The 23184-nt window shown below is 35.7% G+C and overlaps 5 protein-coding genes across 7 annotated transcripts; 3 read left to right on the top strand and 2 right to left on the bottom strand.

Annotated features, from left to right (window-relative positions):
* The first annotated feature begins 1260 nt into the window (after positions 1-1260).
* LOC143463134 (uncharacterized) lies at positions 1261-6781 on the top strand. 3 transcript variants are annotated; one of them, XM_076961513.1, is made up of 10 exons: positions 1261-2540; positions 2679-2788; positions 2863-3014; positions 3118-3291; positions 3949-4184; positions 4420-4520; positions 4763-4927; positions 5206-5421; positions 5552-5750; positions 5872-6781. In XM_076961513.1, the coding sequence occupies exons 1-10, from the start codon at positions 2345-2347 to the stop codon at positions 6198-6200; spliced, it is 1878 nt and encodes a 625-aa protein (XP_076817628.1). In that variant the 5' UTR covers positions 1261-2344; the 3' UTR covers positions 6201-6781. The 3 variants fall into 3 exon arrangements, with proteins under 3 accessions (XP_076817628.1, XP_076817627.1, XP_076817626.1); XM_076961512.1 differs by having other exon boundaries at positions 1263-2540; positions 2866-3029; XM_076961511.1 differs by having other exon boundaries at positions 1264-2540; positions 2863-3029.
* A 55-nt stretch (positions 6782-6836) lies between these two features.
* On the top strand, positions 6837-8520 carry LOC143463077 (uncharacterized). The gene is made up of 5 exons (XM_076961444.1): positions 6837-7613; positions 7676-7755; positions 7842-7931; positions 8018-8115; positions 8179-8520. The coding sequence occupies exons 1-5, from the start codon at positions 7355-7357 to the stop codon at positions 8210-8212; spliced, it is 561 nt and encodes a 186-aa protein (XP_076817559.1). The 5' UTR covers positions 6837-7354; the 3' UTR covers positions 8213-8520.
* Positions 8380-11230, bottom strand: LOC143463078 (small ribosomal subunit protein uS9-like). The gene is made up of 5 exons (XM_076961445.1): positions 11074-11230; positions 9755-9856; positions 9598-9694; positions 8946-8993; positions 8380-8557 (listed from the first exon to the last, which is right to left on the bottom strand). Exons 1-5 carry the CDS (start codon positions 11116-11118, stop codon positions 8412-8414), a joined length of 438 nt encoding a protein of 145 aa, XP_076817560.1. The 5' UTR covers positions 11119-11230; the 3' UTR covers positions 8380-8411.
* A 549-nt stretch (positions 11231-11779) lies between these two features.
* On the top strand, positions 11780-16247 carry LOC143462737 (NADH dehydrogenase [ubiquinone] 1 alpha subcomplex subunit 9, mitochondrial-like). Its single transcript, XM_076960992.1, has 11 exons — positions 11780-12065; positions 12703-12879; positions 12960-13057; positions 13138-13235; positions 13398-13551; positions 13724-13832; positions 13943-14099; positions 14241-14361; positions 15722-15841; positions 15916-16059; positions 16137-16247. Exons 1-11 carry the CDS (start codon positions 12026-12028, stop codon positions 16188-16190), a joined length of 1272 nt encoding a protein of 423 aa, XP_076817107.1. The 5' UTR covers positions 11780-12025; the 3' UTR covers positions 16191-16247.
* Positions 16248-16735: 488 nt separating this feature from the next.
* Positions 16736-19129, bottom strand: LOC143462738 (KRR1 small subunit processome component homolog). The gene is made up of 8 exons (XM_076960993.1): positions 18864-19129; positions 18583-18717; positions 17720-17929; positions 17503-17621; positions 17335-17437; positions 17188-17274; positions 16949-17098; positions 16736-16869 (listed from the first exon to the last, which is right to left on the bottom strand). The coding sequence occupies exons 1-8, from the start codon at positions 19035-19037 to the stop codon at positions 16822-16824; spliced, it is 1026 nt and encodes a 341-aa protein (XP_076817108.1). The 5' UTR covers positions 19038-19129; the 3' UTR covers positions 16736-16821.
* Between the last annotated feature and the right edge of the window lie 4055 nt (positions 19130-23184).

Raw genomic sequence — 23184 nt, 5'->3', positions numbered from 1 at the left:
TTAAACACTATACAAGCTACATTTAGTAAGAAATGCATCAGCTTTTGTTTTTGAAATTAAAAAAATTGTTTACATTTCACATTGTTGAAATTGAAAAGCATAAAAGCCCACCCCTGAAAACATAGGGATAAACCTCCGAGGTAAATCAAACAATTATCCAAATGCAATGAGCGGATCTCGAGGTTTTACGGTTTGTTTGTTGCTCCTTTATTTGAGACCACCTACTGGTCAAAAATATTTTTGTCCATAACTTCAAAACCGCTAATCTGCATTTTGTCAAATTTTCACCTCTCATCTCAGAATATTGCATAGAATCATTTAAGCAATTAAAACAATAGGGTGGTTCCAAAAGTTGAAAGTATCGTTCCTATTATAATGAAATGATCCTAATGTTATGTACCAATTTAATGCACTATGGTATACAAAATATGCAGCATGTCAACGTGATATGACTGTAACACAATTTAATTGTTTTTCTAAAGTTTATCTATCTACTAGGCCTACCGCTTATGCAGGTCCCTCTGCATGAAGTTCAAAGTAATGTGTCATTTTCTCCATAGCAAGATATACACCTTGTAAACTAAAAATAACTGTGAACTTAACAGGCTAAAAATATCGGTATTTCTTACTATTTATATTTCTTACCTTATGAAAACAGCAAAACTATATAGGCCTACCATTAAGCTGTTAAGCTATGTTCCAAAAGTTGTTTTTAGTATATTTAATAGAAATCCGTAGACGCATTTAAGGTTACTTGTCCATTCTCTTATTACAAATTAACTTGTTTTGTTTTATTTCGCCATTAACTGTGCGAAAGTAAAATTTTAACTTATGAAGGATAGGTACCTTCCGCTCTCTTCTCATAACATGTCCTTGCTTGATTAGTATAGACTACGTGACGTGATAAGGAAGCGTCTACAAGTGTGGCGTGCATAAAAAAGACATCCCAGAAATATGAAATCAAAAGTAATGAACATGTTCAAGACATGTAACTAGATACTCAGATGAATGGTCGACGGGACTCATCACAGAATGAATACCCAGAGGAAGAAAAAGAAGCAAAAGAAGACAGAGACTCAGATAGAGAGACGATCTTGTTGACTACAACAAAGCAGAGCGGCGTCTGAGAAGTGTAAAAATACCGACAACAGTTGAAGAAATACAAAAAAAATATGTCCAACAACGGACGATAAACTAATAAATGTTTCTAACGTTTACTATTAAATTGAAAAACCATAAAACTGTTGCACGTCCATGTAAAACTGAAATCGTTTCCTATTGCTAAAATGTTTTATTAGATGTTTATGTTTACGATATATGCCAACATTTTTTCTGTTTCTCCAGCAACAGTCAAGCGGGCTTATTGCTTATACGTTCAAAAATGAACTAAAGGCCAAGGCGAGTATCGCCTTATAGTGGAATCGGTGAACTTTGTCCTGCAGATGATATATGTTAGCTACCACAATAGTTGTAATGCCCTTGGGTAAGGCATTAACGACACTTGCACCTGTTCAATGGACATGGATTTCAAAACGTAAATTCAAATTCGATTGTTCTATATTCAGGCAATATCATATAAAAAAGGGTCTAGTGCAGAAATGCACAATCGAATGATGTCACAATTTGGTTAACAGAGGTCTAGTTAAGGCATCACGCGATTGTGCACTTCTGCACTAGATCCATAAAAAATGTGTGATAATCCCTTGCACAAATGCTATAGCTCGGCAACTTGGGCTTGAGCGATGACGAATTATCGCCGGGTTTAAGTCGGGTAAATACTTTTCTCAGTTCGAGGAGAAAGATTTGCATACCAATAGAAGACGTTACGTAAAAACACCGTTAACTTAAAAATATTTATATACCAGTAGCCTACTTTGAGAACCTATTTCTATAGGCTAGCATCTACCAGTACGCTATATTTCGTAGATTTTTGGAAAAATTTCCAACAGTGTTTTAAAATGTAGACTGCAAGATTAGGCTAGACCTATAGCCTAATGAAGTTTACCAGTGAATTTGGTACGCTTTTTCAATAGTGGTTTTAATGCAAGATTTCTTATCTTCTCAACCAACCTTCCATTTCCACCTTTCTTCTTTCCTTTCATTCACCATTTCTTTATTTTCACTGATGGCAAACAAGATTTTTATTAAATTATTTCTGACCCTTTGCAGTACCTTTGGATATTATTACTGTTAAAAATTAGGGGATGAAAGACGAGTGTGTTGAAATGTACATTCAGTTCCATGACTTACTTCAGTACTTAGTCACTTCCTATAAGTTATAGCATATTATAAATTTAAACCTATATAAGTGATTAGGGTTTTGCAGACTAATTGTTATTAATCCATGAGATACATGCTCGAAAAACTACTAAATAGACTGACTCAACCTGTGCATACACAGCTTTCCAGTTTAAAGTGCAATATATTATTGTTTGGAACTACCAACACTGCATTGACAAACGTTGGTCTGCAAACAACTTCCCATCTCTTCAAAGATGGAGTAATTTTAAATGCCATGCCAAAGCCGAAAAAACGTGGAGGTAAATGAAAGAATGAAAATGAAATGAAAATGAATGAAAATGTTTATAATATAAAAAGGCATGTTCACAAATTTAAGAATTCCTTATTCTATTTTCTTTGTTGTGAAATGAATCAGTAAAACTTAGATTTAATTCCAGAAAAACGTAGGGTGAAAGCTGGCAATTTAAAGGATAAAGTTCCAAGAAGTAAATCGGTTGTTGTAAATCTTAGTGGAAATGCTGATTCCACATCTGCTAGACTTGCAAAGGTATAAATTAGATAAAAGTGGTTAAATTTTACCTTGATTTCGACTTTGTAGTATTTGTTGTCATTTTCTGTCAGAAGGACTCAACTATCACACACCCAGCTAGAGCAATTAATGTTGGGATTTCAAACAAACCAAAAAGGTCTAAAAAGAAACCAAAAACTACCAACGATGCAACCGCGGTGATCACAAAATCACTCTCAAAGTTAGACATTAACTCCAACAACAGGTTACCAACCAAGAAGTATGCAGTTAATGTAAAATAATTTTTTTTGTATCTTGCACTTCATTTGTAAGGAATCTGTAAACTTAAAAAGTCACTTTTTTTACAGATCGCCAAATGCGAGATTCTTTTCTTCGCAAAGTGCAGGCAGCAGTAGGACATCTAGAGTGAAGTTGGAAACACTGGAAGATGTTGGTAGATTTATAGTTGCGAGACGAGCAAAAAATATTGTTGTTATGGTTGGAGCAGGCATAAGTACAGCTAGCGGCATCCCTGATTTCCGGTTAGTGTATGATAAGTGCTACTGTAAATCGGTTAAATAATTGGTTTTGGTGTTAACTTCATTTGAAGCATTTCATGCATGCTAAACATATGTTTATACTACAAGGTATGCAGTAGAAATGTGACTCTAATTTGCAAATAACTTCCGAGGTTTTTTGATTATTTTCATGGCAATGTTTTCAAACTGTTGATAGCCTTTGTGTAGGCAGACAATTTATCCAGACTGTAACGTAATATGAGTATAGAGTATCCATGTATAAGGTCTATGGTTCAGTAACAAACATTGATATCACTGCTGGCAAGTAACATTATATGGACTCAGTAATTTTATAGTGATGAGTGTGTTCCATTGTGTTTCTTATTAAATGTTTTGTGTTGTGTTGACCCTTAATATAGGTGAATTTATATATAGGAACGGTATCGTATCTAATTTTTTAAATATCGCATGAAAGTCATTCATTAATTCGTTATTTGATGCAAGCCATATACATCTGTGCTATAAATATATCCATTTAATCGATGCCCTGGCTTTAAATGTTAAACATTGATCCTTAACAGTTACGAGTCTGGCGTAACGTTAACTTGTCCAAACTCCATTGGTTGTTTATTCTGTTTCTCAAATCAAGATAATTCACAAATTTTCTGTTTGATTCTTTAGAACTCCTGGTACCGGATTATATGATAACCTGCAGCGATACAACGTCCCTTATCCAACAGCCATATTCGATTTGGATTATTTTAAAGAAAAGCCAAAACCTTTTTTTGAATTGGCCAAAGAGTTATATCCCAGTGGGAAGTACAGACCCAACTTAGCTCATTATTTTCTTCGTTGTTTGCATGAAAAAGGAATCCTCCTCAGGGTCTACAGCCAGAATATTGACGGCTTAGAACGACGTAAGACACCAGCTGAACTTTCTACTTTGATAAATTTGTGAAATGTTGCTCTGAAATTAAGGCAAAGGGTTGTCACTTTGTTTCGTACAGACTGTTGTTGGTAATGCTTTTTAGTTGTGTTATACTTTATTGATTATATACACTGTTAAGTATTTAACCAAACATGAATGTTGTTCTTGTTGTGATATCCTTGTTGATTGCCATTTACTTGATTCTTTAAAAATTGTTTGGTTAGTGGCTGGAATTCCTCCAGCAAAGATTGTGGAAGCTCATGGGACATTTATGACGGCCACTTGCCAAAAATGTGGGAAAAAATATGATGGAGATGCAATAAAGGTAAAAATTGGGTGTCTTGGCTTTTGGTGAAATTCCACACAGAACTATCACAAATACACTTTCATATTTTAGACACTATCTAGTATTCGTTTTTAGAAACAGTTTGACATAGGTGGAATGTTTTTCCACTCGACCTATTTTAATTAATTATTGTTTGACAATTTTTAAATGCCTTTTAACATGTGCGTAATTTACAATGATAAGCCAAAGAAACACTGATAATCACTATCTTACACATGCAGCAAAAAATCTTCAAAGGCGCTGTCCCCCGCTGTCAATCAATGTGTTGGGGTGTTGTGAAACCAGATATCGTATTTTTTGGAGAAGATTTGCCAAAGAGATTTTATTATTACCTCAAAGACTTTCCTGTTTGTGATCTTTTGATGGTGATGGGTACTTCACTGGAGGTCAGTAATTGTAAAAATGAATCTGAATATTTGATATGTCATGGAAGTCTAGAGATAGGCATTGCCTTTTACTTCCACCTTTTTTTGAGTTTTACAGTTTTGTGTTTAAGTGTCCAAATTAGTACATGTATCTGAGCCCAAAGTTAACTTAAAACTAAAGCCTGATGTTATTTACCGAACTGGTAATAAGAATATTAATAGGGAATGGGTGATGACAATTACTCACTATGTTATGAATGTTATATAACGAACACTGTATTACTGTGGTAATTGTTTAGGTGGAACCGTTTGCAAGTTTGGTCGATTCAATTCGTTTCAACGTGCCGCGTCTGCTGCTAAATCGGGAAAAAGTTGGCCCATTTAAAAAAAGAGGTCGTCCAACGGACATCGCGGTCACTGGCGACCTTACTGAGATCATTGAACGCTTTTCAACAGTACTTGGCTGGAAGAAATTTCTGGAAGAAGTAATGGAAGAACATGAGAGCAAAACGGAGGTGAACTATTTTATATTTTGATTTATTTATTATTAACTCTCTGAATGTTTGAAATTGAGAAAAAATAAACTACTGTATAGATCCACAAGATTTCACTTTTATTCATTAAATGTGTGTTGTAACCGTAAAGAATGATCAAAAGGAGAACTTGTCTGAAACGCAAACCGACAGTGGGATATCAAGCGCATCCTCTGTAGCATCGGAGCAAAAAGAGGGCACTGTGAAGCCAACTCCTCCCAAAATAGATAAAAATATTAAACGATATTTTCACACAATACGATCCACTCCACTGCCGAAGTACAAAGGCCAAAGAAAGTCTGAAGAATATGGTGAGTATACTAGAAGAATATACTCAATTTTGCCCGCTTATATGACCAAACCCTTCATGAATATCATGGATAATTAGTTGATATTCAAAGGCGGCTGCTTACACAGTATATTTTCCTCTAGGGTCCGGGGAACCCTCCGCCAGTATTCCATCCAATCTTTCTTATTACAATTTTCTAAAGAATACCTCCAAACCGCAAAACTCAAATACTGGTGCTTGCGCAGGTGAAGGTCCCGCACTGAATTCACCTGGGCGGCAGTTGAAGAACATATACGCCTTGTCCAAAACACATGCACCAACCATACAATACACACGCACTGTAATGAAAGCGCAAGGGACGAAACAGAGGAGCGTTTCAATGCCAACTATTTTACGAAGAATAGCTACAAGTTCTGATTCTAGCGATAGCCGGTCAGAAACAAGCGATTCAGACGAGTCATCAGACTTTTGAGATTCTCAGCAAATCTTTTGAGATTTATTGTCTATTTTGTATCTAGCCTCGTGCTATATTTTTATCAGGCATATTTTCGAAAGGGTTTATGAGAGGCGATGGATCTGCTTTAAAATTGGTTTGCTTTCTTTGTGTTGCCTCAATTTAGAATTACCAGTTTTGCCAAAACACCGTCCCGATTTTGTCTCGTTATAGCTCACTTAGTACTTTTTGTGTTAATGCTTTTCCGTTTATATGTAGGTAACATAAACGCATGCGAAGGTCCGCAATACTACAGACTGCGCAGCTAATATGTCCGTGCCATAGTAATATTCTTTGTGAAATATCTTTCAATAAGTGCATTTGTGATATGTCGAAATAAAATATTCTGCTAATTAGTTACACGGAATGTGAATAAATTGAGCTACTTATTGCATTGAATACTTTGAAACAAAAGCGGCTGTGTTACAAACAAACCTGACAAATTGATTGCGTTTCACCAAAGCAAAGTTTTATCGTTTGTGACTCTTTACATGATGTTTGTGTGAATTACGTCATAGAGTAAGCTGCTAGTTGCATCGGAAATATAAACACGTTAATATTTCCGATGTCTATGGCTAGTTGTCATCAACAGACGACATACCCCAGCCCAGAAGATAAACTGTAGTCACCGTAGCATAGTTTTTTGAGGTGCTAGTTTATCTATAAGGTTGAGGGCCTTCAAGCTGGCATGGCATTAAGTGAGTTATTTACAAAGCGAGAGATCAATTTTCAAATAGCATAGCCACCCACATTATTAAAAACATTTCTGGCTACTGCAGCGGTTATACCGGTACATTTCGCATTTTAAGCAACGTTGAGATTAAAACAGTAAATCATGTTCTAGACTAGTAGCCTGTTACGTTCCTGAAGGTATAATAAAACATATGAAGCAAAACGCGTCATACTTCGTAATGCAGTTTGTGTATTCTTCTAACTTTGGCTATAGAAAAGAAAAACGCATTTCAATCATAGCCTAGAATTGAAAAAGGCTTGCATTTTGGGAAAGGGACTTGTCTTCATTTTGATAAAATCTGAAATAACTAACCTGGGCCTTTGTTATTGAGTTCTATGCTTCATAATTTACTTTGACGTAAGTTGTCACTGCAGTCTGAGTTGGTATAACCTACATCCAAATGAGTCAAAGCCAACAAAAGCGCTTTAAGTTTATAACCCCTCAACTGCGAGATTCCTGTCTTCCAGCACAGCAGCTTACACCAAAACACTTAAACCAAAAGAGCGATGCTGGGCCTGAAACACCAGCCATGACCTCCCAGGGTGTTTCGGTTGACGACTTGCTCGGAGACAAAGCTAAAATTGACACCCCAGCGTTAAAAAGCATTCTCATTCAAAAGATGGTCACATCTCAGAACCACCACAATATGTGCAGTACAGGTTAGATTCCTCACGTACTTAATTGCATTAGCGAAATATGCTAAGCTGCTAGTGTTTTCAAGGAAAAAATCCAAATCTGCTGTTTGATGAATCTGCTTATGATGACAGCATCGTGCCAAGTCGCCATAAAATGATATCACAGGTAAACGCAAATACATGGCGGCAGTAGCCTATATTTTCCCACTAAGCCTAGACTAACTATAGAGTGTTGCTCTGCGCATTTTCTAGCTAAAAACGGTGGATCAAAACGAAGAGTATACCTTTCCATCATCGCCTTCAAGCGCCAAAAAGACAAAGAAAGCACGAAAGTCTGTTGAGGTTGTTATTTCCAACGCCTATCTATAACTAAATTAACAAATCGAATTGATAAAACTATGTTTTACAAATAAATTTAATCATGACAGCTTGAGGAGGACCGGAGGTTATTGCGATACGTGTTAACCACTATGGACGAGATTGCCGAAATAAGAAATAAACGAAAAATTTTGAAAGACCAGGGAATGTAAGCAACAAAATTCTAATGTAATAAACGGTTGTTTTTGCTTATAAACCGTTTTTTTCCTAGATCCGGTTTGAAAAGGTTTAAGAAGTTGATCTAATAAAAGGCGATGGCATGGCTACAGCACTACGTGGATGGAGCCAACAGAGCTGTTCACAACGTTTTCACAAATGAAACTTGTTAACCATCGATTACAAAGTGTATTACGTATTATTTAGTTACTTATTTTTCTTGTTAAAGCCGTTTTTGTATAAATCGACACTGATCTGCTTTGTCGATGTTGTATTGCGCATACAAGTTTAACGGTAGGATTTTTGGTAGCGTGCTCTTGCACCAGGGCCGCCAAACTTCTTGGCCTCCTTACGACGAGGATCAGAAACAAGGAGAGATCGATCGTACTGGATCAAGGTGTCTTTGATCTCCTTCTTTGAAGCTTCGTCGACATCTTGAAATAAAAATCATTAAACAACATAATTTCTTCGACATCATAACACTTGATAAAATATATATAATAGTAAAACTAAATGATGGTAACCACGGTATTGCACCAAGCCGTAATTTAATGTGTAATAATTCTTCTTACATGGTTTTAGCTGAAATTATTATTATTAAAACAACAAAATTCATTAATTAACAACAGTAATGATTATGATTTCTTATTAAAATGAAATATGATAATTTCACAGAAGTACAGTCGAGCGCAGGTGCAATTCCAAGGAAGAACTAAAAGAATAATGAAAAAAAATCGCTTGGGCTTTGCAATGTATCTAACTTTAAAACATTATTTAAATGATTTTCACCAAACTGTAGGGATGTAATCAAACTGCACTCACATTTCTGGTAATATGCAACCAAAGATTTTGCAAGGGCTTGACGAATAGCTGCAAAAATTACAAATTTTAGCAATTTGCAAAGTAATTGTAAGCCAAAAACCTGCTTTGTTGAAAGTTAAGCAAAATATTACAGCAACACAAATTTAATAATAAAACACCTTCACAATATATAATAAAAATCTCCACAATGATAGGTATAACTTATCGGAAATAAATCACTTTATTATGATAACAAAAAAGGCAAAATTTAACCAAATATAACGTTTCCACACAAACGGTGAAAGAAAAATTCATTGCAAAGAGTGTTCGGCAAAACTCTAGGATTTCACAGGAAGTAAGTATAATTAATAGTATGAAATGGTATGTTGCTATTTCTGCAATATTTCGCACTGGTAAAACTGCATACAACACTACCTAAAAATTTATCAAACTTGGATTAGAAGTGACAACCTAACTTGGTGGTAATTCTCCTAGCTTATGTCTGTTTCCCTATTTGTTGACCATAATGCTTATTATGCATCTGAAACATTTGGGTCACGCCAAAAAATATTTTCCTTAGCCTACAGCGAAAGCTTGAATCTACCAATTAAATTCTTCATATACAATTGCAAAAGTTCTCAGAGTAGAGGAAAAATTCTCAGTCTTTACTTACCATACACTTGAGCAACTCTACCGCCTCCCTTTACTCTTATTCTGATGTCAACACCTTCAAATCGGGGTTTCCCCAAAAGTAGAACAGGCTCTTCAATCTATACAGAAGAATATGCGATTTCATATAAATTACTATAGATTTAAACATAACAACTCACTTTGTATCGCAGAGTTTCAGGTTCCAAGATCTCAATTGGTTTGCCATTCACTTTAATTAAACCCTTGCCACGCTTGCAGTGGGCAACTGCTGTAGCTGTTTTCTGATGAATGAAAAAAAAACAAGTTAAATAATGCATATTAACCAATCCAATGGTTGTAAATCCAGAAACGAAAGTATTAACAATTTTCAAATAATGAAAAAGTGCGTAAATGATTACGAGAGTTAAATCAACAAGGCCTTATAATTGAACACAATAACCCCAGTTTCAACAAAGAAGCGTTTGAAATCCCTGTCACATGAACCATTGAGTTAACAACTGTCATTCAAATTGTTTATCTGTTGACCTATTGTGAATTAGTGCTGAGCTTTCAATGTGCTAGACCTTACATATCATACCATACCGTTTTCTTCCGTCAATTATTGTCGTATACAATGCAGTCTACAATCAGTTTTCCTTGTTTATATATTATAAATCGATGTGATGATAAAAAATGGTTCCGCATGCACATCCATTAACTTCAGACATGCTGGTGCCACACTTTCCAATATAGCCTACAATCAGCGAAGTACACTCAATGTCACCCCAGGTTAAATGATGCAATCACATTTTTGTTTTAGATCTATAACAATTTCACTTTTTTCTTCTATTATTCTCTTGTCTAAAGGAAAGAAATGCCTGACCTTTTTTAGAGATTACAGGTGGCATAGCACGTTTTTGGTGTACTCGTCATGTACACCACACTGACCTTGGGCACATCGCACGGAATGCCCCTAGCAAAATTGGCGTTAATAGAAAAAAATTGTCGAAAGCCGGATCTTTAAAGGTGCTATTATTATCAGAAAAATGGCGGTGCTAGTGCAGAAGTGCACAACCACGTGATACATTTAACTTGAACCCAGATGGCAGTTTCCGCCGAGATCTCGTGTGTGCAGAAACAAATTCCAGTGTGCACCGCGATCTATGACTGCTCAGCATTTGTGCAAGCAAAGTGCGGACCTATACGATAGAAACTAGGGAAAAATTGTTTCTCGTTTTTTTAGAGATATTGGTATTAATCAGTAATTTTGCTGTTTAAATTGAAGCAAAAGTTAGCGTCATCTTTTTTTGGAGACATTAGTTTGCCCTGGTGTGCAATGCCGTTACAGAAAAACTCACGGGTGTACTCTTGCCATACTATACAGTCTGGCATTTGAGTACTGGACAATCTAGTCATAATGTGCCACGCTTTCCACCTTGGATACCGCTATAGTCCATTTGCTCTCTACTTGACCAATTTGTTTCTAATAAATAGCAAGTTTCATTGAAGTATAAATTACCTTGCGTCCATAAACCTGAACTGATGGTGTCTTAATGCTGGCCATTGTGGAAAACGTTTATGAATTTATTTCAAATTCATTAACGATAGCAAACAACCTCTTTACCACGAGAAGGAAGAAAAAGGCCGGATATCAGCCACACATTTTCGGTATTAAAATCAACACAACGATTCATGCACAATTGCATACATTTCTGAATGTTTTTGAATTTTGATGAACACATGCGCACATTAAGTGCATTATAACAAAGCCAATTTACGTTTGCATGACAATGAAATCAAGTTTAAATTTAAAAGGATTCACATAGTTTTATACAAATACAGTAATCTGGTGGATTAATTCGAAGAAAACATGGTAGACAAATTTCCTCTATTTTCGAGAACTACATTTTAAGGTTTACGGTGATAAAACAAAATGAGCTGTGGGATTTCGCTATATAAGCATAAACTTCAATCAGGCAAACAAAATTAACCTTTTTATTAAACTTTAAAGCATTATAGGGCAAAATTTGTTTTGTTTTTGCAATCGAAATCTCATTCAATCTAACAATTTCAAAAAGGTTATTGCAAAGAATTTGAGAAAAGTAATGGCGTAAGTAAATTTTATCAAAATTACTTCTCAAATTTTTAATAAATCAAATAATATTTTTGTGTGCCATTATTATTTGCTTTTGAAATCCTCGTTTTCACAGAAAATCTTAACGCAACCACAATTTAGTAGACTCTGAAGACAAGTTTTCAGATTCTGAAAGGAATAGAAACAGTCTATGAACCTATTCCAGTAGCGTATGGTAGTCTACGAAACCGGCAGAATATAAGGGAAATAGGCCTGGGGATTTGGATTTGTTGTGATTTGCTCCTGAAAATTGCGTTGGTAGTGTTTTTGGTATTGTGATGCGTTACTTGAACATTTTACGCATTTAAAGTATTTCAAAAGAAGTGAAGCAAACGCTATGAGAGCTTTGCTAAAGCAACGTCAGTTTGGACTATCAAGTAAGAAAAATATGCCAAAATACTAGGGATGGGCCGATACGAACCCGAACCCGAACCCGAATAGATTCGCCGAATATCGCCTTTATGGAAGATTCAGGCGAACAGGAATACCAACAATGGCGAACCCGAATACAATATTACTTATAAATTTACTGACTTTTGTTAAAAATGATTACTAGTTTCCCGACAAAGCTAAACTAGAGTCAATATAGTACTTACAATGAAGGTCGTTTTTCCTGACGATTTTGCTTTTTCAATCGTTTTTAAACACTATTTTTCGAAACAAAGCGATTTGTTTAACGATTACATCATTTTACAAGCAAGACTTGACAGCTTTTGGATGAAATTTTATTGTTTGGTTCTAATACGAATAGATTCGGGATTCGTTCGTGTCGACCTTCATGATATTCGGGTTCGCATATTCCGAATAATCTTCCTCGCGGCACATCCCTACAAAATACCAGTAGTTTCAATTGTTCGTTTGTTCGCTGACCAGAAAATTGGTTGTTTTGCCCTATAAAGTTTATATTGTTAAGTTGCCGGTCACTAAATTCCTATTGCTGTGCAATTTAAAAACGCTGTTTTTCTAACTTAAAAATATATTTTTCATAAATTATTGGTAAATTGTGTCATTCAGAGTTTTCGAAACGATGCACTGCACAGGTTGTTGTAGCTGTTTCCCAAAGACAAGAGAGACACCTGCATGAATCATACATTCCCAAAGGTCACGGCGGACGTTCATCATTTAGTGGGGTTGTTGCAACCGTCTTTGGTTGCACTGGTTTTGTTGGTCATGTAGTTGTCAACCATCTTGGTAAGCATTTAGCCTGGTGTTAGTTTAATGTTTTTATTTGGTGTTGTTTGTTTTTTAAATCAATTATTTTGTGCATAAAGCTGCTATGGGGTCAAATGTAATGCTCCCATTCCGAGGAACTGGTGAGAGGGGTCAAAGGTTGAAGATGATGGGTGACCTTGGGCAATGTCTCTTGCGGGTGATTTGCAATTTCAAAACAAAATTTTTGCGTGGTCTGATAGAGCGTAAATTTCTAACATGTGAGTTCTTCTATTTCAGGAAGGCTTTTCAATTAAACAAGATGATGACACCATTCGTGATCTTATTGAGCATTCAAACTGTGTTATTAACTTGATTGGCAGCAGGATTCCTGTTAAGTAAGTGGTTAATTAAATTTTTTTTTTAACATTTGAAGAAGCCAAGTCATGTCAATATACTCCGAAGAAAAAACTTATGTCATATGTTTTAATAAATGATCAATTTATTCAGTATTGTTGCAGCTATCAAACAATTACATATATATACTGTATATTTTGCAGCCATTACAACATGGACGAAGTAAATGTGGAGTGGCCGAAACGTTTAGCTCAGCTCGTTGCTGAGAAGGGGGATGGGACAAGATTCATCCATCTTACCAACTTGAATTGTCACCAGGAAGAAGGAAGAAATGTTTCAAATATTCTTCAACAGAATGTATGCTAAATCTATTCTCGGTTTTGTCAAACTTTTGATCAATTGAAATTACTTGTATAGTCGCAATGTTGAAATTTTACCCAGCTTGAATTTCGGCAAAGTTTCTAGCTGTGTTACCGCAAGTAACAAGTTGTTGATGCAGTATCAACTTGTGCAAACCTTGTTTTGCCAGTATGAAGCAGAAAGAGCCATTTGTGAAATCTATCCTGCTTCCACGATTGTTCGGTCAGCTAATATGCATGGTTTTAATGACCACTACACTCACTTTTTCGTTGATCCGAGTAAGTTTGATGTGAAGTGTTTTGCGTCATCGCCAGCGACTTCTTGAACTGCATTTCCTAACTGTCAATGTAAATGTGTTACCAACATTTTAAACCTTTCATCTTAATAGGATTTTCAAGGTTCTCATACGTTGGAGCATATCCAGTGTTGTATGATGGTGGGCATTCGACCGTCGTGCAGCCAGTCAGTGTTAGTGATGCAGCTGAAGGCATTGCGCGTGTGACGAGACATCCAGATGCCATGGGGCACACTTTTGAATTTGTTGGGTATGTTTGTTACTGCAGTATCCTACATTCATGCTCTTGAACAAAGTATTTGAAGAAAGACCACAGGAAAGGAATGTGCGGTGCATAACTGCATCAAAAACTGACCGCAGCATATCAAGAGTATGCATCTTTCTTTTCTAGACCTGATCGATTTACTCTACATGACATGTGCGAGTACATCTTCAGTGCTGCAAGGGAGGAATGCCACCCATACAACACCATTGGCCCGCTCGATCGAAGCAAGGCTAAATGGCATCAGCAGGTTCGTCAAGATTTTCCTCTCAAACGCAGAGTTAACACTATAGCCCAGACAGTAGAAAAGATACTTATTATTCAGACGTTTTGGTCTTTACTGCAATCATTGTTGTCAATATAATGGAGAAACAGCTTTATAGCATGGTTTATAACAGGGGTGTCAAACTCAATCGCACCAGGGGCCAAAACTCAAAAGTTATTTAACGCCGCGGGCCGTAAGGATAAAACTTTATTGATCGTTTCGTGACACGAGTACATGAATTGGTACAGGCAGCGAAAAAGACCAAATTTTTGATGTTTCTGAAGATTTTTGACTGGCCTATTTTTGATTATTCTTCTCTTACATACATGTTACATCATTATGTTTCATTCATCTCCTTGCAAAATCATTAAAGAAATAACAAACAATAAAGAAAAAAGCAGCCCAGATTACAAACGTTAGAATAAATCGATTTATTCTATCGTATGATGGGGCAACTGCTGTGCTGCTGTATTGTGCGATTTGTTATAATCTTGTTTCTTGCTTGAAAAAAGTAAGTTATACTGTACAATGATCTCGTGGGCCGGAAATAGTTCAATGTATAAAATAGCATTGCGGGCCAAGTTTTATTGTAAAGCGGGCCGGATGTGGCCCGCGGGCCGGGAGTTTGACACGTATGGTTTATAAGTACAGCAGTTGAAGAAAAAAAATTTACTACAGTAGAACCTCAGCACAAAATATTTCGGACTGTTTTTCAGTGGCTGTTGTATTGGGGTAGCCGTTAAAAAGTTTTAATTGTACATAGAACTGGCAAACGCTAGATAAAATGGTGTTAAGTGTTAAAAAGAAATAGACAGCAGAGAAAGCTACTGGATGTTTTTTGATGTTATATTTTCTTCAACTGCCATGCTTATATACCTTCTACTCACTCACTGTATAGTTGTCTGCCCATTAAAGTGGTAACGATTGTGGTGTCTACAACTACCAAAACATATGAATAATAAATTTATCTTGACTTAGGTGTTTGTTGTGTGTATAAAGTTTGAACTGGTTCTGCAAACTTGCTGCTTCAATTTACCATGTAATGATGATCACAAAAATTTATTGATACAGAAGATTTCAGGGCGATTAAGGATATGAATGCACATTGATGCCAATTTTCTTTTTTGTGAGACCTAATGTTTAAATGAAAGTTGTCAATTTAGCCTATCTTTTACTATGGCTAAATGTTGCAAAAAAATATTCTTAAATCGCTCTGAAATGCTGATCTGTTGTGATTCTTAACTACACTTGATCTGAACGTGAAAATGCAGAAAGGCAACTCTGCCGATAATTTTAGTGATAAAATGTACATTGAAGACTTTTAAAAAACCGCTCACATCCGTAGATATTCCACAAATTTCTTGAAATCTACTTCCGAAGACTATTTAAGCCTACACCATTTCTTCCACGGTTTCTGGATTTATTACTTCGAGATAACTGGGTCAACTTTGACTATTACAAGCAGGTCAGAAATATTAGACCTTGTACCGTCGCTTATGCTATTAACTATCCGCTTACTATGTTTTGTCTTTCCAATAGCTCCATCTCACTGATCGAACAACAGGAGCACCGGGATTGCATGAACTTGGTGTAGAACCTATGGTTTTCGAGGACAAAGCGTTTGAGTACTTTGCTAGTCTCCATGAAGATTTTGTCGGTAGATCTGGCGAGGAAATACCCAAGGTAATTCACAGTAAACCTTCATTAGCTTTGTGATTTTCAGTTTTATTTTTTTTATTGAGTTCAATTTCCTTTTTCAGACTGGTCCTGAAATGAAAGAACCAGTTCATGGGGTACCACGCTTGACAACTTAATTATAACTATGTTACATTTTCTAATGGTTAAAAATAAATTCTATGGTTTCATGAGTATATTACTGTTCTTTCTTCCGTATTTACAACTTGTCAGTAAATTAGTACAGAAGTGATGAATAAGTGATCAATACTTTGATTGCAATGAATCGCACGCTTCAAAAAAACCTTTTAGTTGTGTTAGGATGTGCTGCTTTGAATTTGCAAGCACATTTGGATTCTATATTTTGCGAAAAGCTGTAAGGACAGTTAAACGGTTGCAACATCAAGTTGAATTGAGTAAACGAAAAACAATTTAATCTTTTCATTCAATAATTAATAAGATGACAAGTTTGCGCATAATTATTTGGCTCAACAGGTAGTTAGATAAAGAGACTTGGGCAATACTGTTGTACTGTACTTCCATCAGTGTGTAAAATGTAGTTTGCAGTAATTATATTTAGCATTTTTGATGATTTTTGACTTTCACCTATTTTGAAACTGGCTCCTCTTTTCAGCTATAAGGTTTACGCACAATGGTATAACCACTTCAACCAAAAACTGGATGGTCATGTTTTCTGCGAGTTTTTTTTAAAACAAGAACAGAAAGAGCAACAATCAAAAATGTTTTATCGGAAGGCAGTTGGAAGACGCATCAGGTTTTTGGAGATTTCTCAGACGCGCTTGTTGAAAGTTTCAATTTCTAAAAGAAAAAGTTCATGTTAAAACATCATAGGTTAAATAGCTGTGTAATGTTATTAAATGTTTCAAACCACCCCAACCTTTGTCTTCTTAACTTTTCTTTTTAACGAATTGATATTGACGTCCATAGAGGATGAGGTTTTGCGGGAAGTACTTTTTTGCTGTGGTTTTTCCTCCGGTGGAATTAGAGATTTTATTCGTTTTTCTTTCCTTATAACTTCACTTTCAGCCTTAAACAAAGATGGTATTTACTGTTGCGGAAAATTACCCATGTGTTGGAGGCTCTATAAATTGTTTTGATAAACAATCTTGCCATTACCTGTTTTGCTTTACGCTCTTCAAACTTTTTCCTTTTACGCTCTTCTTCTTTCAAGAAATATTCGCCACTTGCGATTTCTTTGTCAACCTATGAAACAAGAGCTCATTTTGTATATTTCTACTAAGACAAGCCAGACCAGCAGCCTACCTTTGACTCGGGCTGAGGTGGTGGAAATGGCGTATAGTCTTTTTTCTCTTTTCTAACAACTTTCTTTTTCTTCACATTTTTCCGTTTGAACTTTGGTAAAAACCTAACGAAAAACATTGTCTAAAACTTTCCAACAATAAAGATAAAAGGTCAATCAAAACTAACTACCGGTCCCACGATTCATCTTTCAGCTTCGGGTCTTTGGCTAGTTCACGTTTGATCATCAATGATTTTATATTATAAACTGGATGAACATTCTTCATTGTGTCCATTACAACCCTACGAACCTTCACAAACACATACCATGTACTTTTCTATTTATGAATACAAAACTTGTATATTTAACACTTATATATTTGTAGATATAAATACATATTCTGCATACATCCTTTAAGCCAGTATGTTTTCCAAGTGCTGTTACTGTATTTCCTTGTACTAGTATATAACATCCGGTTAATAGTTCCAGTGCTTTTAAAGTAGCACCATTTGGACCTATTAAACGCTGGCGCCGTTTGACAAATCTTTCTCGATTACGAACAATACTTCCAATTTTCATGATTTCACAATAAGTGTTGTCATCAAACACACGAATTGCCTAAACAGAAGCTGTTGCAATTAAATCTAAGCAACCCACAAACTAACAGTGAAAAATGTAATAGCCTACTTTGGCTCTAACCTGCAGAATTAAGTGAATAAAATTTTCACACCATTATTAAATGCAAAATAAATGAATTGTAACAACGTTAGTTTACAACGAACAGGCCAGACTGAAAACTTTGACAATTTTAAACAAGGAATCGTGCATGCAGAGACACGAAGTTTGGTGGGTAATGAAGACTCATTTCTTGATTTATTTATTATAAATTGAACTGTGGCAACCACATTTGCCTTTTTTAATTATTATAAATCGGTGTAATCGCGAAATAGATTGGAGTGCACATTGCTACTGTATATGCCTTGTTCATGCCTGTCTTGGTGTTCCAGAGTGGAAAGTGTTAACGCTGAAGAAGTGTTAAATGAAAGTGTGCATAAACATGCACACCAAACTTTTTCATCTTCACACAAATTTATAATGCAGGCATGTTAGTGTGTTTGACGCTAAGTTATATTAAACAATTGAAACTTTATTGCACGCTGCCAAGCCAAAATTTGTGTGTTTGCACGCACGACTTTTTATCAAAAACGACCATACTTTCTAGTCGGGCTGCTGTCCCACACTTTTAACTATGGTAAACGGCAGGCGTATACTTGTTCATATGGCACACTTCTGGCAAGCATTTTAATCATATCACGAGCATTAATAATAGCATATGGATCCCAGGTTTTTCGTGTTGTTTTCACAGTCATTGAACCTTCGATCAAATCCAATATTGCTTCAACATTCTAATTAGAGAAATAAGCGTATCTTAATAAAATAAATTGACATTTATAAGTAGATAGACGTATCTCCGTGTATACAGATTTACATGATGAATTGACAAAATTTTCAGCGGAACTTGAAACTCGCCTAGATTAAAATAACAACTCACGTAATCTTTGATAAAGTTTTTCACAAGAGGCCAACACTCTTGCAGGTATTTCTCCCTGTACTTGGGAAATAAAGTCGCAAAGGAACTTTCTTCCATCATTCCATATTTGTTGTCTTCCTTGGTGAACGGTTCTTGTTTCCATCCTTCAGGGACAGTCAGCAAATCTTCACTCATATTTAAATGCTCGGCAAGAAATTCGTATTTCACAGGCCTAGCTATTACTAGATTACTGTAAATGGTAAATGGATGGGATATAAACAAACCTTTTCGTGTCGCAAACTATTTCGGTATACTCTTCAAGCCAAGTTAGCCAACTGCCAGCAAGCAAGCACTATAAGGCTTACTTTAGCGCACAAAATTACTGTGTTCAAGTTCAGGCGCACAAAAATTGTTACTGCTGAACAAAAAAGTATCATAAACTTTTCATTAAAATTTTCGTGCTACTTAATGTTTTTTTTTTGCAAAAAAAGCAGCATAGTAAAATTTTTTGAAAAAACATTGGCAATAAGTCCTTGTTTAAATGTTCGATTCGTTTTAAAAGCAAAATGAGCTCACTGGTAAGCGTATCGTGGAATTTACATTAACTGACGCCACGTGCTCGTTTCGCTCAAAGGAAAACTGAAGTCATTTTCCACAAATATACTTTTAAAAGTCGATATAAAAGACATAAGTCTAGTCTGTAAAACTAGGATAGGTCATGTAGAAAGTAACAAATATCGTTTCTGTTTGCAAAAAATCTTTTCAGTGTCTGAAATAGTTGCTGAAACAGTAACGTGGCATACTTGCATAAATAAATTACTTCTATAATTACAAATTATAACATTAACGGGATAGCTTGGAATACAATTATAGTAATTTACATTCCAAATAGCTCAAGTAAGTCAATAATTACCAACGTTTCCATTTGGCTACAGTATTTTAAGTTACCTTCGACATAAGTCGCCGCATATGAATAAATTTGATGGGCCACAACGACAAGCAGGCTATAAAATTGGACTACAATTAAAATTATTAACAGAATGAAAGTAAATCATTAAGAATTTATCGTAGTAAATTTTTGTAAGCAATTTCGGTGAAAATAACTTGTTATTGTAAATAGAGATTTCCCTTACAATTCAGATAAGTCTTATTTATTTGACTCCTATCGTTACGGTAACTGTCTAGTTGTCGCCGCTGGCCGACGTCCGAGGCGTTGTCAGTTCGACGTTCCCTGAGACTTGAGTGCAAACGGCTGCATTTTGGCAAAGTAATTCAAGGTATGCCAATAGGTGGATGTGAACATTGGCTTCAATCGGGTTTTCGTCTACTTAATCTAAATCCGCATACAAAAAAACCTACTGATAAACAAGTTTGTCTTCGATAACGTTTAAAACAAGAACCGAATTTATTATATATTTTTTGTAGGCTACTCCTTTTGCAGGAATTTGTAATTTTTTGTTGCAAAATATTTTATGCGCTCGATTGCTGAGTTTTACAAGTTCATTAATCTTTTACAAAAACAAAACTAAATCTTACGCCTAATCTATATTATCATCATTTTGCAGTCAGTCGAAGTTAATCAGAAATACAATAGGATGTTGTTTGTTCTTTGCTCAAACGATGTGAATTAAAGGCACAAAAGACCTCACCGAAGCTTTTCAGATATTGCACTCTTAAACGCCTTTTGCCTGGCATGGAGCCACGGTCGCTTCAACCCACTGGCGTAGCATCTAACATCTTCCTCATAAATAACGCCAGAGAGATGGCAAGGGTTTCATTTTCGCTAACCTAACCTAGATCGTTACGAGTTTCTTACCCATTTCATGACAAACAAAACACTGACACTTTGATTTAATCAGAGATTTTTTGTCAAACTTACAACATCTCTTACTTTCGTTTTGTCAAGTGACAACTTGCGTTTGATTAAATCCATGGCTTTCATTAAAAACAGCAGCAACTACAACAACATTAAATGTTACACAGATAAAAAGCTTTACTTCTCTATTTTACTCCAGTAAAATGACAACAGCGCTAAATCGCACAAACGAAACGCTTTTTATTGGCATCCAGTCGTAGTTTATATCTTTGATAAAATAATTTTATGTTCAACTGGAGACAACCTAACGTTTTCTACACCATTGGATTTATTTGTGTTTTTGTGCTGCTTTTTATTCTATTTTGTGTGCATCAAGCCAATTGATTTGCGCTGGTACGGAACTCAAGGTTTGTAAAAGCGTAAATCATTGGGTTGATGCAGTTATGAAGCCAAGACGCGCAAAAATCGTACGGGTAAAAGTAAATAAAAAAAAATCCGAAACAATGCAAGATTAGACCAGTGTGCCACAGCAACGTAAAGAAGCAAAATTTGTTTTGGAATCCAGCAAAATAAAAACAAGATAATCACACAACACGCCAGTTTTATCGTTCGATTTTTCAAATGTGCTGAAGTTAGAACCCTGCGTTTTACTGAAAGAGCTATTTTTATATAATACAAAGTATATAAAGTATATAATACAAAGTATATAATACATTCCAGCAGAAATTAAAAATAAAAACACAAATACAAGAAAATGTAAGATCCCTATATTGTATCAATATTACTTGCTGAAAGCTTTGATTAACCTTTTTGTTATTAGTTTGTGCAACGCTGCATACGATGACGCGGATTTTGCCGCAGGCAAAGTCAGTTTTCTCATTATTTTACGGGTTTATGCTTTAATGCTGTCTGGCTAACCTAATAAATTATTGAGCGTGACTATTTCACCGTATGATTGTCAGCAGCCTGTTTTTAAAGATGGATGTTTAGGTTAAGAGAATGGATACGCAAGAAGTTAATTTTAGCTATTTCACGTTTTACTGGAGTTAAATTTAGATTGGAAGGTAATTTCAGGCTACTATGTCATGACATCTAAGTTAGGCTAACTAAGTTAGGCTAACTGTCTTCAAACGCGCGATTTTTTCTGGTGAAATTATGGCAGCCTAATCTATTTGCCTCGTTTCTCGTGGCTTCCTAGATTTTGAGCGTCTTACGAAGTGCGAGATCGTTTGCGATTGTTGTAAAGGTAACAGTTATTTCTATGGTTCATTTTCCCTGTTGGTTACGTGTCGGCCAGACAGTTGTATATTATTCGTATGAAAGTCAGATTAATCATTTGCATCCCAGTGTTTAGGCGTATATTGTGATTTCTATTAGTTCCGACTGAGACTTGACATAAGTTCTTGTAGAGAGTTTTTGTATTTTTGTAGTGGTGTGATGGTTAGCCTTAAGGGAAGCTAAAGCACGGCATAGGTCAATCAAGGCTAAAACTTAAATGCATTTTAGGATTTATTCTTGCGCTTGTGCACACCTAATGACGGAGCAAAATTCAATGATCAAACACATGAAATATTTAGGAAAAACATTAAAAATTAATACAATAATTGTTGGAGAAACACGATTTTTGTTTTCGATCTTTATCAAAGAGCAACTAGACACCGCGACCGTAACGACTGGAGTCGAATAAATTGACTATAGTTTGAAGGGAATCACTATTTGTAATCTACATCTACATGACCAAATGCTTATACACATAGTTTTACGGAGTGCTATTTATATTTTTATAATAAACAACCAAATCCTTGTAATGCAGAAATCTCACATCAGCTTGCACTTAAATCCAAGACACTAATAAAATTTACCGCACTTGTGACTACTGCGATACGAGTTCGATAGTTTTTGTTACAAATCTACTTATCACAAAACAAAGTCAGTCAGTCAAGTCAAGTCAGATCAAGTCAGGGAGCTTGGTGAGCTGATTCTCAGACCTCCTCATACCAAGTTAAATGCACAACTCATACTCCTCATACACCATTAAATCTGATACCAAGGATGTTCGGTAGGAGCGAACATCAAGGAGACAGCAGCACTGCCCATATTAGCGCAAAACAACAAGAACCTTCGACTAAATTGCTGAAGCTGAACGTCAGCGGCATGTGTTCGGTCAAGCTCACGGTCATCATGAACGTCGCCACAATCATCATCCTATAAATGATGCAGAATGATAGAAAAAAACCTCTACTATGGCACTTGCGAGTATCAATGTTGACATCTAAATACCAAACATGTGTGTGCTTGAGACGTTTCTGCGATCTCTCAATGTTGATCCTCACTAATCACTGCTTTCGAACGCATGACACCAGTTTCAAACGACCCAGTGAAGCAAAAAACTTCAGAAAACCAACTGGATAGTCATCAGTCTATTACCAAAGGGTCCACATTCATTTTATATAGGTACTACTGTCAATTTAGTGAGAGATGTGAGAGTGAGAGACTAGTAGCGGTGTAAAGTAGGAAAATATTTGG

Source organism: Clavelina lepadiformis, chromosome 6 (genome assembly GCF_947623445.1).
Source record: "Clavelina lepadiformis chromosome 6, kaClaLepa1.1, whole genome shotgun sequence".
Classification (NCBI taxonomy): Eukaryota; Metazoa; Chordata; class Ascidiacea; order Aplousobranchia; family Clavelinidae; genus Clavelina; species Clavelina lepadiformis.
Note: the sequence above shows the minus strand (reverse complement) of the source record. Positions and strands in the feature narration are given on the sequence as shown.